Source organism: Exophiala viscosa (genome assembly GCF_022695815.1).
Source record: "Exophiala viscosa unplaced genomic scaffold EDD37scaffold_10, whole genome shotgun sequence".
Lineage (NCBI taxonomy): Eukaryota > Fungi > Ascomycota > Eurotiomycetes > Chaetothyriales > Herpotrichiellaceae > Exophiala > Exophiala viscosa.
This window is the reverse complement of record NW_026944362.1, coordinates 930,853-946,706: the sequence shown is the minus strand read 5'-3', so window position 1 is coordinate 946,706 and position 15,854 is coordinate 930,853. Positions and strand designations below refer to the sequence as shown.

General features: G+C 52.0%; 4 protein-coding genes across 4 annotated transcripts; 1 reads left to right on the top strand and 3 right to left on the bottom strand.

The window, feature by feature from the left end:
• Positions 1-177: 177 nt before the first annotated feature.
• EDD37DRAFT_581744 (inositol-1,4,5-trisphosphate 5-phosphatase) lies at positions 178-4,739 on the bottom strand. The gene is made up of 3 exons (XM_062814422.1): positions 3,990-4,739; positions 3,730-3,940; positions 178-3,680 (listed from the first exon to the last, which is right to left on the bottom strand). Exons 1-3 carry the CDS (start codon positions 4,348-4,350, stop codon positions 281-283), a joined length of 3,972 nt encoding a protein of 1,323 aa, XP_062667473.1. The 5' UTR covers positions 4,351-4,739; the 3' UTR covers positions 178-280.
• A 709-nt stretch (positions 4,740-5,448) lies between these two features.
• Positions 5,449-7,692, bottom strand: EDD37DRAFT_612094 (uncharacterized protein; the record flags this gene model as incomplete). The annotated part of the gene is made up of 4 exons (XM_062815330.1): positions 5,449-5,621; positions 5,677-5,950; positions 6,001-7,636; positions 7,688-7,692. 4 exons carry the CDS (start codon positions 7,690-7,692, stop codon positions 5,449-5,451), a joined length of 2,088 nt encoding a protein of 695 aa, XP_062667472.1.
• Positions 7,693-9,777: 2,085 nt separating this feature from the next.
• EDD37DRAFT_124561 (uncharacterized protein) lies at positions 9,778-10,970 on the bottom strand. Its single transcript, XM_062809355.1, has one exon. It carries the CDS (start codon positions 10,785-10,787, stop codon positions 9,846-9,848), a length of 942 nt encoding a protein of 313 aa, XP_062667471.1. The 5' UTR covers positions 10,788-10,970; the 3' UTR covers positions 9,778-9,845.
• Positions 10,971-11,027: 57 nt separating this feature from the next.
• Positions 11,028-14,731, top strand: EDD37DRAFT_638520 (pepsin A). The gene has a single exon (XM_062817105.1). It carries the CDS (start codon positions 11,326-11,328, stop codon positions 14,365-14,367), a length of 3,042 nt encoding a protein of 1,013 aa, XP_062667470.1. The 5' UTR covers positions 11,028-11,325; the 3' UTR covers positions 14,368-14,731.
• The last annotated feature ends 1,123 nt before the right edge of the window (positions 14,732-15,854 follow it).

Below are 15,854 nucleotides of genomic sequence, written 5' to 3'. Positions count from 1 at the left end.
GACACGCCAGAAGCTAGTGGTAACACTACCCGTAGGGGGTACGGCCCATGCCAATTCACGCCGACTCGGGGAACACGTTTGGCGTCTACAAGCCTAGTGAGCCTAAGGCGTCAAGGATTATATAGCGATCGCCTAGGTATTCATATAGCGGAACATTTCACATCTCAAAGAATGTCGCAAAGCATCAACGGATAGTTCTCTATCTCGGTCATTTTCGTGACCCATGTCATGACCTCCATGATCCTCTCCTCTTGAGGCCGCCATCATCTCTCTACCCTGGTTATCGCTCAGGCAACAGAGGCTTATACCTATCCAAACCGCCCTTAGCGGCAGTATCATCATCATCCTCATCCAATAGCCCAGCATTACTCGCTCTCCCAGAATTTGACTGTGTCCTAGGCGGTAATGGTGGCCCAGACTGGTTGGTCGTAGTCGTACTCGCCGAACTACTCCGCCTCAACGACGCCGCGCTATCATCTCTCGCCAGCCTCGTCACTCTCGACGGCGGAGGAGGCGGCACATATCCACCTCTCTGGCCGTTCGGACCGGCATTCTTCACCTCCGACCCACTCATAAATGAAGAAGTCGAACTGTTTGTTCCTGTCCGTCTCGGTAGCGGAGGCGGCTTCTCGTCTGCCGACTCAGGCGAGACACCGACATTCGGCTTCGAAACACTCGCCAACCTCGTAGGAAGAGAACTGACCTGCGGCACAGATACTTGGCTCGGCGCTGTTGTCAGGGTCGCCGGCTTTAGGGGTTTCGGAGGCGGCGGTTTCTTGACCGTTGTTGTTGATGACGACCGCGAGGGTGGTGACTCGGCGTCCCCGGCTGCTTCCTCTTGCTCTCGATCTATCATCTGGATTGTTCCGGTCGCCTCATCACGCACTCTCGGCGCAGGCGGCATTGGACGTCTCTTCCCATTCCCATCCGCACTGCCATTGCCATCCCATCGCATCTCACTCTTCACCGAACTTGGCGACACCACCCTCTCGCCCTCCCAAGCCGGAGGCACCATTCTCCTCGTCACCCTCGACGGCGGTGGTTCCGGTTTCGGTTTCGACGGTTTCTCAACCTCAACCCAGTCATCTTCGCCACCTCCATCTTTCCAGGGATTCCCTTCACGGTTCCTGTTCAGCACCATCCCATCCCGAGGCGGTTTCATAGTACTTCTGGCCCCCTTATTCCCATCAAGCCACCACTTCCTCTTATCGCTGCTCGCCGGCGGCAATCCCTCCTGAATACTCGCATATCCCGCCACACTCTCCACATCTTCTTCATCACTACCAACCTCCGAAAACCCTTCCGTCGACTCCCCAGCTCCCACGCCTTTACTCTTGACCTCCGACGCCCTCTTCGCGTACAATTTCCTAGTCAAATCGTCCTTCTTCTGCTCGTCCACGACCAGAATCCCCATCTCGAAAATGGCATACACAGGCCGGTGATCACTGAACCGCAAAGACATGACGCTGTCATACTCCAACTGCTTCATCTGCGTCCCCAGAACCTCTCCACCCTGAACCAAGTTGCCCTTATGATTGACTTTCCACAAGATCCGATCCGTCCAGGCAGGTATGCGCTGCTTATCACTCGAATCGAATTGATCCGTGCCGATATCGTACTTGTACGTCGGCAGGAACTTGACCCTTCCCTCGCGGTAAAAATTGAAACAAGCCCCTACCACCATCTGGATATTCAGCTGGTCGTTTTCGTACAGCTTGCCCAGCGCGTCATCCCTGACCTTCTCATTCCCAATGACAGCCTCATTGATCAGGCCCTTGACTTTGTCATACCCAAGACCAATGCGGTAATTGAAATCCCCAGCCCAAACCACAATCTCGTGGTCTTCAATGCTCCGGTTGCGCTGAAATCTTAATCCGGAGGTGATTGTGTTGTAGTCGCGATTGCGTTCCTCGTAATTAGCAAATCCCGCCGCCAAGTGCGCCGTCACAAAGCACACGGAGGTACTCTCTATGTCCATCCTGATAGCAACGGCGCCTTTATTTCCAGCAATACCGCTCATGCCGGTCTTCTTGATCGCACCCTCGACATTCTTGATCCGTTCAAGAATGTTCGAGCGCACGAAGACCAATAACGCCGCGCCGACCAATTGCCCGCTCCGGAGAAGCACATAGTCATCCTCCTTGGCGGGTGTCTCGTGGCCTTTTTCATCATAACTCTGTCCATTCAGACAATCCCGCACCGTCTTCTCCCACATGATTCGGCGGTTCGGGTCCGTACTCATGATCTGCTGGGGACTCAGCTCAACGATCTCCTGGAAGCCCACAACGAAGATATCCAGCTCTCGATCGCGAGCAGCCAGCCACGGACTCAAGTCCTCTCTTGTCCCGGAGATCTTGCCGTTCAGGTTGAACGTGCCGACCCCAAGTTTAATCGAGTCCCGCGTTTCGAACTCCGCCCGTCGCCTATTCACCTCTGCAACCACCCAGTCGTTGACAGGGTCAAACAGATCCACACTATTCTGCCCGACCAGTCTGCCCAGCAATAAGTCAACAGTATTTTGTCTGTTCTTGTCTTCGAAATGATTGACATAGAGCCGAGTGGCACTCTTCCTGGCATCAGCAATGGCGCCTGCGAAACTCATCTTCCCGTGTCGCGTGAACGAACTTTTCAACGCTCCGGTCCCGGCGTAGATCTTCGACAAGGTGTCGCCATTGTCGGCCCACAATGCAGAGTGCCGCATCCAGAAATCCGAATTGCCGCGCTCGCCTCGGTGTGACAAGAAGAGTTCGATGGCCATTTGACTGATGTTGCCTTGGATCAAGTTCGTGCGGTCCAGGCAGTCCAGACAATTGACGCGAAACACACCATTCTGCTGCATGATTACCACGGGTCGTTTGATTAACGTTCTCTTGCCATGGACGACCGACTCCTCAGGGATCACCTCCGACAGGAAATATACGAATGATTCCGCGCTGGCTTCGATTTCCGGCCGGATGGCTTTAGCTCCCTCATACCCTGTCGCACCTTTGGTGCGCTCGTGAAAATCGAACTCGGTTTCTCGAAGTAGATGATGTTCCTCTTCTTCACCTTCCACCTGTCGTCGAAGTGGGCTCCGTTTGACGTGAAGGCGATACCTTTCCGTCAGCTCCACCTCACCCGGCTTCATTGCACTGAGCAAGTTCACAATATGCACAGCCCCATACGTCCTTTCCAGTGTAGCAAAGTGTTTATCGAACGCAGGCTGCGTCGCTTCCGGTGACCGTGTGATCTGGATCTTCTGCTGTCCGGGGATCAAGCTGCTAGCACTCTCCCAAAATATGGGTATACTGCCACGGATCTGTGTGTAGGAAAAGCATAGCCCTGAAGGTGACCAGAAAACGGTCTCGGTCTCCACGAAGTTAGCAACGTTACCGTTGTCGTCGACACCTCGAGAGTTGAACCGGGTGCCAGCTCGCCGAGACGAAAGTCTGGAGATGACTGTTAACGTGGCGGGAAGACCAGGCGCTGTGCTGCGGATAGGGGATGAAGACGGCGGCACATGAAGACTCTTCACGAAGCCTCGGATGACCGATGTTAGAAGGCGAGAGCGGTCGAGGGCGATACGTTCATGGTCGGTAAGCCTGCTTCGGAATTTCAGGAGAGGATCGATCATGTATGAGTTCCACAAAAGACCTTCATCAAGGCTCGATATGTCAACAGCTGAGTCGACTGCATCCGCGCTGTACCAAATGTTAGCTCCGAGTATCATCGAACTCTAGTACAACTGACCGGTCTTGTAGTCGGCGTGTGAGATCAAAGTCGAGACTGTAGTAAAAGTTACCATTACTCAGTAGCTTTTTCACGGCATTGAAAGGATGTTCAGCTGTTGAGTCGGTTTGATCGTAGCCTCCACCATAATCAGCATCGTCGGTCTGGAAAGTTTGTCCAGGATACGGATTCGGAGCGTGAGCCTGGTCGTAGTCGGCACGGTTGAGGCAGTCTGAAAAGTGGTTAGAATGACGTTTTCGAAAAGTGCTGGGCCTACTTACAGAATTCCACAGCATAAATCTTCTGTACAGTCTCTCCTTGCCTGACTGTTGCGACCTCTTCTGAACCAGTGATGACGCAAAGGAAGACGTCGTTGTTGAATGTGATGAGTCCTAGGGTGCCTTTCGCTGTGGTGACAGCGTGGAATTGGCTCAGATCGATGGATGACTTTTCGGCAAACTCAACCATACATCGCGGAGTGGCATTGAACCTGCCCGAACTGAGCGACGGGAGGCTCGTTGCGCTTGAACTTCGTCCACTTTCTTGTGGAGTGTGAGCATGGCGAAAGATCAAGACGTACTCATCCGTCGCTAATGCCACCGTCCGGTGCGGGTAGTCATTGATCAACACTCGCATCAACATGGCGGCAAAAGCTACCGGCTGTCGCGTAGATCATGCAGCATCACCAGTCACATGTGGTGAGGTGATCCTGGAATATTTGACGGATGATGGATGGGTGGGCGAGGTAGATCCTTTGACACTTGTGGCATTCGGTCGCGTGCTAAGATGTTGAGGTACCTTGCCGATATCAGCTGTGGGATGATCGCGTTTGCCGTATTGCTCTTGTTCGACTCGGTGAGATCCAAGAGGTGAGATTCCAGCTTCTGTCAATGCAATGCGGTAGACAGTCTGGACTGATGGATTAGAGGAGTGTCGTTGCACGACGTTGGTCAATTATTGCAGTGTAGTTACAAGTCAGGGTTCAGAAGTGACTGGCGGTCAGCTGACACGCTGACTGAGACTTCTACGCAGATCCTGGTATGGGAAAGATATACAACAGACTGGCAGAATCTCTCTAGATGGCTTACTGTTCATGCATATTTGTCTCATTGCTCCAGCACCTCTAGATGGTGCGTGAAAGAGTGGTAACATGGCCGGCCATATCATCAACCTTCATGCATTTGGGGGTATCTCAAGCAAAAACCACATCAACCTTCAACTCCTATGAGTCTCAGATAAATATATATATCAGAGGCTCTCAGTGTCCTCCATTGACAACCACCGCATGAGAATCGTTCCGGCCCACCACAGGTTGCTCTTCTGTTTTCTCGATATCATCATCATAATCGCTAAGCTCCATACACATGTTTGCTCACACCCGCTAAATGCAAGTTTTCGTAAATCGTCGTCACATAAGAAATATTGTTCCAACCACTGAACCTGAAACCCCCGAGGCATGAAAAACCGATCCCGAGTCTTCGAGAGGATAAAGCCATGCCTCCTGATGTAGCCTATGAAAAAGGCTGCCCTGTGCTGATGCTGTGAATCGTGCTCAGTTGGTGCTCTGAGCTGGGAAAGATCCGAGAGAGTCGTCACTGTCGTACAAGTGTATGGTGTTGAAATGGATGAAACCCACAATGATACCACCCAAGTTGTCACTTTCTGTCGTCCCTTACGAGGTCATGCCGCCCAAGAATACCAATATGTCCAATTCACTCTTGTCAACACAAAGACAGCCGCTTACATAACGGTGCATGAACTTTGTTCAGCGGCACCGTGCTGCGATCGAGCGGCTACATCAGGCTTTTTATCACCTTTTAAAGACCGCCCAGACCGACTGGGGGTCCTCCCAGAAGGCCCTCCCAGCATCCAACTGGCGAGTCCACCTCCAGCAGGTTTCTTTTTCTTACCACCTGAATAAAAGAAGGATCAGTAAGGGTCACAGGGGAGGCAAATTATTCGACGTACTCTTCTTCCTAGGAGGATTGAGGATATCATCAAGATTCAAGATTCCGTCCGTGTCAAGGACTTCAGGAGGGACGGGCGGTTCATCCTCCTTCTTTGGTTCTGGTATCGGCCAGAGCATCATCGTAATGTGCATATCTGGTTCGATTGTCGATTCCCAGTAATTGGGCATAATGATCTCTTTGTCGGGCCCGATCAGATCGTAACGACCGTTCATCACATGCTCTGCAAGGTTGGGAACATGTGCAAAAGCCTGGTTGATGAGGCTTTCCATGTCCTGGGACATGTTAGTCATGTGTGCATCATTATTTTGTGGCCAAAACTTACTCTCCATCGGCAACATCTCTCCCAGGGAAATTTGAAACTCCTTCCGATGGCGTCCTTGAACCTGACAGGAGCCTTTTTCTCAGCAGGCGCGGCGGCTGCCGCTTTCTTCTCTGCTTCTTCGGCCTCAGCTTTTGCTTTGGCAGCCGCTTCTTCCGCCTCCTTCAGTTTCGCTTCAGCTTCTTTCTGTGCAGTTTCGGCGGCCTCCTTTGCAGCCGCTGCAGCCTCGGCGGCCTCTTTTTCTGCTTGAGATTTGGCGGCCGCAGCAGCATCGTCAGCGATTTTCTTTTCAGTGGCGGCCTTATCCGCCATTGCTGCGGCCTCCTCGGCAGCCGCCTTTAATGCTGCCTCAGCTGCTTCTTTACGAATTTGCTGCTCTCGGGCAGCTTGGTCAGCAGCCTGCTTGACCTGTGCTTCGTAAGCTCGGAGGGCGTCTTGTTTTGCCTCCTCACGAATGCGTTGTTCTGTTGCCATACGTTCAGCAATGGCAGCAGCATCAGCACGGGCCTTGGCCTCCGCGGCCCGCATGGCGTCTTCTCGGATCTGTCTCTCCTCTTCAGCGCGAATGGCATCCTGACGCGCCTTATCCGTGGCTTGCTTCAGCGCTTGCTCCCGATATCTGGCTTCTTGCTCAGCTGCTGCCGCATCTGCCTTGGCCTTTTCAGCCGCTTGTGCTTCCTGGCTTAATTCCTTCTCCTTCATCAAGTCTGCAAATCGCTTGTACATTTCTTCCGGATCGGTGTCTTTTTTCGCATCGAGCTTTTCGGCTGAAATGTGCGCAGAGCCTGGTTGTGGTGATGGCACGACAGGTGGCGGAATCATGTAGGGGTAGGGCATTTGTTGAGGGTATTGCAGATATTGTGGTTGATATTGCTGGGGATTGAATTGAGGAGGATACTGCGGAAAGTAGCCGCTTGGAGGTGGTCCACCATAGCTGACGATGGAGGGTGCAGCGTAAGGGGATAATGTGTATGGCGAGCCGACTTGCGAGGGCGCAGGGTGGCCGTATGCGCCAGGATAGCCAGATGGTGGGGGAGATTGCATGTGAGGATACTGAGGTGGATAGGGGACCGCCATGGGTTGGGCCTGTAGGATCATCTGATTTGAAGGTGGCACAGCAGGATATGGATAGGACCCAGAAGAACTGCTGTGGGCGGCATACCCTGGGTGGTCATAGTAGGATTGAGGGCGAGGCATGTGATGATGCCTCAGTTCTGGCCGAGCCAGGAACTCTTCTGTAGAGTCGCCGCTAATGGTGGGCGCTGTCTCTCGCAAATGGCTTGTTCGACTGTCAATAGGCTCTCGAACAGACTGTTGACGCCCGGCGGATTGTCGTCTCGAGTTGGGCCTAGATGCGTATACTTGTCCCCTGTCGCGGTCGCCTACTCTTGACGCCGAATCGGACCCATCGCGTTCAGGGTAGTCGTGGGGATAATCCAATTGAACAAAATCATTCGGATGTGATGAGGACCCACTCTGGCTCTGGCTTTGATGTATGACAGAGTATTGAGGGGAGATCTCTGCCGGGGATACTTGGACGCCGGTTTCGTGGAGGTCGTCGTCTTGAGAGGCTTGAGAAGGAGAGCGGGATCGAACGTGGGTAATGTCGATGTGGGTATGGCTATGGTGGCCGGTAGACCTGGCAACGTAACAGTCAGCACCGACAGATGAACTTTGGTAGACAACGCACCCCATGAGCAAAAGAGTGAGGTCAAGGAATTACCGCGTTCAACCTGCCCCTCCAAGGGAAGGCTGAACGAGATAGCCTTGAGGTATTGTTAGTTTTTAAGGGATGCTAACCAGGACCAAGATGCAGGGCTGACTTTGAGCTGGAAACACCGTCCGTTCAAATGGCCAGATTCCAACGTAATGATAGCGCGCGCAGGTCTTCTTCAACAATGTAGACTGTAATGGTGATTGTGCGAAAGCTTGTTGAGACCTGGTGACCGGCTGCGAAATACGAAAATCCGAAGGGGTGGATCCGCGGGGAAAGAAGGGACGGCCAGCGGCAGAGGAATCAGACGCGACGAGCCGAGGAGCAGACCGTCGCAAAGGAATGATGTTGGCCCGATATCTTGCAACAATTCAAAGAATCATCCCCAGTAGAGATATGAAAAGGTGGTGATGTTGTTGAAGCCGACCGGTGAGCGAGAAAGCAAGGAGGTGAGGCGAATAGAAGAGCGTGGTGTCGCCTCAATAGAAGAGCGTGGTGTTGTTTAGCGACAGGATGATTGAACTCCGAGATGCGACGAGAGGGGATTGTGTCAGAAAAAGTGATGCTGGTGCCCAATGCCCAATGGATGGATCCTCTGTTGCCCAAAGCCTGTGAAGGAGTGGAAAAGCGCAGGCAAATTCAGGCTTGTTGGCGGCAATGCGGGCAGATGATGATGATCGATGCCCGGGATGGTGATGAGTGGGGCAGGGCAACCTTTTGTTCCCTTCAGGCTTTCCACTCTTTAGTACTGTAAGATCCGATCCCACAACAACCTTTGCAAATGAAGTACCCGACAACGATGCACACAGATGCGCGCCGGTCGAGATATCGATCTTTGTGTCTCCTGATCGTGTTTCCCGGCAATGATGATGCAGAGCTGCCGATAGCGATTTGACAGTGGTGGGTGAAGCCGACCCAGTGGCTGATAACTGCAGGATGTTGCCTTGATGAAATCAATCAAAGGACTCGAATTGCCCGGTCTTGCTCAGTTGTCTTTGAATATGGTACACGATGATAGATTTGGCTGGCCTGGTCTTTCGGATAATACGTCCTTCCTGCCTCAATCACCGCTGTATGCAGTGGCAGAAATAACGTGCCACTACTTTCAGAGGCCGATCGGAGACCTGAAAGAGATTTTTGATGAAAAGAGGACGAACTCTCCCAACAGTTGAAGAAAGAACAATGGCGGCGAAAGTGTGTTGGCCGGGAGGAGATGATCACTACAACAACCTGCAGTCTTGGGCAACCTCAAGTGACGCAGTGTGACACAGGAATTCCTGCCGGGGATGCAGAGGATCTGTAAGGGATGAGGTCCAATAAGCGCTTCTTACGCGCGGTTTTCCTTTGGGTACGGCGAAGCTTGGGATAATGAGACATTGGGGACTCCTTTATAAGGAGCTTGAAATATTATGCTGGTATAAGGGGATTGTTTGAGGAATATTCCAAGGCTGGAGTGTTAAGAAAGGCCTACATCGAGAGTTGGCCCTTGAGTAACTGAGCAGAAAATCTTGTAGTCTAAGTCAGATCGATTGTGCTATCTATCCAGAGGGCCAGGCGACTCGATTATATCACCTTGAGTGCCAACGGGTTGCCCTTCCTGAGTCAAGACATTGAGCCTTTCTGACTGATCTTATCAAATCACCGTCAATGAAGTGTGGTGATATTCCCAGCAAAGTTCCTATCTCTTGCATAGACAACCTGAGGCCTGTGTCTTCATCTCAATCCGAGGTCCATGAGTCGCCGTTCGGGTGAGGCTTGAAGTGCTCTAAATATGGGAGGGTGGCGAGAGATCCACGAAACTCATATTCATTCGTCCTGGGTGAGCTCTCGCAGCGCCTGGGGCATCCGCAGAAAGACTGCCACGTTGTTGCCGCCAAAATGGTGCCCAACTTCCTTCTTCATGCATCGCGCTAGTAGAATGGCCCGCATCATACATGCCTTCCTCACGAACCACCATTCTCCACATGAAACTCTCCGGTTTTATGCAGATGGTCTGTGAACCGTGGCCGGCCACATGTCTTGCCGGGTGGTGAGTTGGGACACAGGTGGCGTTGAGACTGGTGTTTCATTTGTAGAGAACTGATGTTTGGGAGTCATCGTATCGCGGTCCGGTGTCCGCGGATGCTAACGATCCTCAACGTTTCGACTTGTTCAGTAGATCTTGAGCCGCGATGACCTCAGCGTGAGGTGTTCCCTGTGATCTTCGTGCACTGCGGTCTTTGATGATAGCCTCCAGTTTCGTCGTTGCCAACTGGCTCAACTTCTCCAGCTTTTCCGCAGAGATAGCCACGCTGGCGTTGGCCTTGGTTGTCTTATTAGTTTGCAGGAGCTTGTCCGAAGCAAGCTTCAACCCATAAAAGCCACGTAAATAGTCATCGCAAAGTTCAATGCTCCGGCTGAATCGTTTGACGGCTTGTGATAGGTGGCTCTGAACCTCATTGGGATCGGTCGAGGCTACACCGGTTAGGTATTCCAGCTCTCCGAGTCGTGCATGTAAGTTCCACGCATTGGGTGTGATGAGCAGCGCCTCTTCTAGACAATATATTGCTTGGGAACTGCATCCTTGTGATTGATAGAGGTCGCTCAGTTCACACCAAGCCTCCATGTCTGTAGGAAACGAGTCGACGAATTCCACCAAATCCGTAATCGCATCCTGGGGTCTTCCAACAGACTTGACGAGAGCTATCCGTCGCTTGAGCACAGGCACATTCATAGGGTTATCTTCCAGGATTTTGTTATAGTCTTCCAAGATAATCTTCATGGCCGCCATGTCAGATGCTCTCGCTTCTTGATATAGTCCTTTAAGAGCCATAACTCTCTCATTGTTTGCACCAAACCGATCAGTCAATCTCTCCACGCAGAGATATGCTGACTTGTCATCACCCGTCCGCAGACACGCATAAAGCAGTTGCTCGAGGTCGTTCCATAGCTCTGTGGAGTCCGCAGAACTAAACATCGACAGGGGAAATGTAGTAGTTACGGAGGAGGACTTGGCTAAAATCGATGGAGCTCTCTGTGCTATCTGCAGAGCAGCAGCTGGGTCAGAGGCGTAGTTGCTGACAGTATCGGTCGCCATTGTGACGGAGAGGCGGAATTTTGTGGGATAGGTTCGGTTGCGGTTGACACACCCTGTTGGCGTCGAGTGTCCTAGACAATTCTGCGACTGTCGTGAAGGCTACTGTAGCAGGTTGGAGGATGTTGCGACGTAGGATCGTTGGGGGTTGCTTGCGGATTGAATTGTATGTCACTTAGGTAAGCCTGGGCAGGTACCTAGGTCTCGTAGTCGTTGCTGCTGCGAATGAGTAATTGTCTTGGCGACGAATCGGAGTCGTCGAAAGTTGATTGAAGGCAACCTCAAACACATCATGATCATTCCAAGACCCTCATCATTGGCTCTGGATATCAACACCTTACGCGGCGAACGACGAGTCGATTTGAGGAATCATCGACGAGGGGATGAGAAGATCACAGCGTCCAACATTCGAGTGATGGATAACATCTCTTCCGTAACATGTCTTTCAATTTGAGTGTCGCGTGAGGAATCATGGTCGCTAAGATCTCCGAGATATCGTCCAGTACATGCAGCTCATGACGACTGCTGAAATCCAGCCAACATGTTCGAGAAATCGCTGGTCGACCTCATCCGTGGCCTACGGAGCCACAAGGGCAATGAGGGAGAATACATCCAAGGAGCTCTCAAGGAGTGCCGGGGCGAGATTCGGTCCCAGGATCTCGATGTGAAAGCCACGGCACTCTTGAAGTTGATCTACTTGGAAATGTTTGGGTATGACATGACCTGGGCCGCCTTCAACGTCCTGGAGGTGATGGCTTCACCGAAGATCATGCAGAAACGAGTAGGCTATCTCGCTGCAGTGCAAAGCTTTCGACCGGAGACCGAGGTTTTGATGTTGGCGGAGAACCTACTGAAGAAAGATCTGACATCTCCCTCGATACCAGTTCTGTCGCTCCCGCTCACTACCTTGCCACATATTATAACTTCTTCCCTCGCACTTTCAATTCTGTCAGATCTTCTTCCCCGACTGTCACATTCTCAACCAGCGGTGCGGAAGAAAACCATTGTCACTCTCTATCGACTGGCTTTGGTCTATCCGGAAACTCTACGAGTGGCATGGCCAAAAATCAAAGAGCGTCTTCTAGACGAACAAGAAGATAGTAGCGTTACTGCCGCCACTGTCAACGTTGTTTGTGAGCTTGGATGGCGAAGACCTCAAGACTTCCTGGCCCTGGCGCCGAGGTTGTTTGATCTCTTGCTGGCTCAAAAGAACAATTGGATGGGCATTAAAATCATCAAATTGTTTGCAGTCTTGACGCCTCTCGAACCCAGACTGGTCAAAAAACTGGTCCGGCCACTCACAAAATTGATCCAGGAGACAACAGCCATGTCATTGCTTTATGAGTGCATAAGTGGGATTATCCAAGGTGGTATTCTAGACGGAGCTGAGTCTGGTGTTGACGTTGAAGAGGTGGCCGATCTCTGCATATCAAAGTTGAGAGGCATGATAGTGTTGGATGGAGATCCCAATCTCAAATACGTTGCACTCTTAGCTTTCAACAAAATCGTGGGCACTCATCCAGCACTGGTATCGATGCAACAGGACGTTATTATGGCATGCCTTGATGACCCAGACATTTCAATCAAGATGCAAGCACTGGAGTTGGTTTCCGGCATGATCAACAGCGACAGCTTGCAAGGCGTGGTCAACCGCCTCATGAAACAGCTTGCGAATTCGCCAGCAAACGAGGCGAATGGTCATTCGGACGAGGGTCTGACAGACATGGAACAACGACTAGTGCCCGATAAACGAGGGTCGGAAAATGCTCACATATCTGACGAATATCGGCACGAGATCATCTCCCGAATCCTGGACATGTGTTCAAAAGACACGTATGCCAGCATAACAGACTTTGAGTGGTATATCGAGATACTCATCCACCTTGTTCGACACCTTCCAGCAGACAAAGATATTGGTTCGTCAAGAGTGTCAAGCGAAGGCAGCAGTTCTCTGGGAGGTCGGATAGGAGGGCAACTCCGTGACATTGCCATTCGAGTGAAAGAGCTTCGTCCAGAAACGACCAGGGCCGCCGAAACGCTGGTGCTAATGTCCAATCGGACCATTGTTTATGCTAGACACGGTGGCGGCCAGAGTCAGGTCCTTCAAGCCACGGTCTGGATCTGTGGGGAGTTTGCAGAATATCTGAGCAACCCATACGAACTTCTCAACTCACTGATCCACGAATCAACGCATGATCTCGTTTCGACCACTCTGGCAATTGCCATCCAAGCTATTCCGAAAATCATCTCCCACATTGCTCTCACCACGAATCGCGAATGGAATGTCTCCCGAGGTACGACCATGTCGTTGATGCTGGCTCGAGCTACTGAATTCCTGGAGACACTCTCCTCGCACCCCAATCTGGAGGTACAGGAGAGGGGCGTTGAGTTTCTGGAACTTCTTCGACTAGCCTCGGAAGCACTGTCGAATCAACCCAGCGATAGCAATCAAGCGCCACTTCTTCTCACGTCTGCCATTCCGAGTCTTTTCTCCGGGATGGAGCTCAATCCTGTGTCAGCAGCTGCTCAATCAAAAGTACCTGTGCCTCTGGATCTGGACCTCGATGAACCTATAAACCCCTACCTACCGTCCATTCTGCAAGCTTCTCAAGTGGCCGACGAAGAGGATTCTGGTGACGATGTCTATCACTCATTTTACCATGATCGTGAGCCTGCTCAAGCTATTGCGTCGCTGCAACCTCAACCTGCAGCGGTACGATTGAGCGAGCCTACTGAAAATGAACCACTATCCTACCAATCTGCTCCTGACTCTCCCGCAACCCTAGCAAGGCGCAAGGCCGAAAGACTTGCCCGAGCCAGGGACGATCCATTCTATATCGCACCTTCAGACGACACAGACCCACGTATCCACGACATCATAAGCAAAACGAACGGTGACGAAGAATTAGATGTCGACTCGATCCCAATTATAGACTTACATATCGACTCTACGCAAGCACGAGCCGCTCACGATGGCATACAAGCCTCAGAACGTTCGGCAAGAAAGAAGAAGCCGGCACGAAAGTTTGTGGTGGCAGCCGATGAGACATTAGAGTCACAATCCCTCTCAGGCTCTCATCCGACGTCGCACTCCTCCACCCCATCTGGCAACCGGCACCGATCGCTCAGTCCGAGCGGACAGCACCATGGCAAAGCTCCCGTCCGTCCCGTCCGCAGTATATTAACCGTGGACTCGTCGACGTTGCAACGCTTGATGTTGGAAGGACCGCCAGAATCGGAGATGGACATCCTCCGCCGTGAAGCAGAGGAGGCGGAAATGGCGGTTGCCCTGCGCGAAGTGGAGAGGAAGAGACTTGAGATGCAGCGCGAAATCGAACGAAAACAGACGATTCTAGGCGAGGGAGTGGATGCCGAAGGGACGGTTGTCCGGCGGAAGAAGAAGAAGCGAGCCAAGATCGCGGATGGGGACGCCGCTACGGCTCAACAACAGCCGGAAGAAGGTGTTGTGAAGAAGAAAAAGAAGAAGGTCAAGACGAAATCCCAGGGTGATCAAGACGCTGGTGCCGAGGCTGCGCAGGTGCAGGAGCAGGAAGATAAGGCGCCGCCAGAGGACACATCATGATGTCGGGCATAACGGGGTATCTGCGATAGCGCTTGCACGCGATCACTTGGTGATGACTGCATGGCACAAAAGGATATTGCATATACAGTAGCTTCAAGCCCGCCGTTACAGTCGCTTGAGATAGAACTGATCTCAAGACGCGGCTATCCCGGCTGTTCATACTTACTGTAGCTATCTCCATGTAGATCTTTTGGTCCGCTGGCATGTGACGGCTTCAAGCTTCAACTTTCTACTGCGATACTCCATACTCCATACTTGCGCTCAGCTCACTCTTGGCGTATCACTGGCCTGCATTAGAGCGAGAAGAATGCACGTTCATCGGGTGCCAGAACCCTAGTGTACACGCCAGAAGCCTTTCTCAGCCGCGCCAAAGAGTTTCCAGAATGTCAAATAGCCATTCTACAGTACCTAGGTAGGTAGGTAGGTACTTAAGTTTGGCCCCCTGCTGAAGTCCCCCTACAAAGTCCCCCAAAAGCCCCGGAAATAGCATCATACTATGGCAGTAGCTATCCGTATCTTCGGACGAACTTATCATCATACCTATGGTAAATAGTCCACTCACCTTATCACTTGACTATCATTAGCATCTGGGCACCGGCATGTCGCTGCCGAAAACAACCTCGCATTTGTGGCCGCCAAAACAACCCCTCTAGTTTAGCTACCTAGGTAACTACGCGTAGGTTTGTAAACGCATGATGAACAGAAGTCCCGCGCATCACTATCCACCATACATCATCTATCATATGACGCATTGTCCCGTTCTCTTCTTTCTGCCCCCTGTGTGGCCCCTCGAATGACGATGTGTGCATTGCACTCACTAATAGACGCCAGATCTAAAATCGTCCCTGTTTGTGCTGCACACCATCGGCACTATACTCGATCATCCACCTTTTGGCCCCAGGGACGACGCAGGTCAGGATATGACAAGACAGGGACGATTCAATCACGATTGGAGGCCACACACAAGAAGCCAATTAATCTCCTGGAACATTTTATTACTCGCATAGAATGTTGCATTTCGTGCGATCCCCCATCTTATCATCAACTCTGACGTTCCCTCCATTTGCGTCACACCGGTAGTGTTTATTCTCTCAAGGGCCGACAAAGAGTCAAAGCGCGGATTTGGTTCTGGGAGTCTGCCCCGGCCCTCTTCCGTCGCCCGGGTGGTCAAGGCGTTTGGCGGCCCCCCCAGCCCTAAGGAAGAAGCCTAACTTTGAACTCCACTCCACCCAGGCGTTCACATCACCTGGCCCGAATTGTGACGCTCCCAAGCCACCACCCGTTCTAGCGTCCTTCTAGAAGGGGTTGAACAAACGTGCAGCTGCCTTCAACGACCATCATCCGAAATCCACTGCGAACCACCGCCTTTTCATCAATCGCCAGAAGGCTGCCATTACCTCGGAGTGAAACTGTTGTGGCCTGTGGCCTCTAAGTGAGGCCCGATTCTCCAGGCAGAACAGGCACGTAGGTCCCGCCTAAGCCTTTTG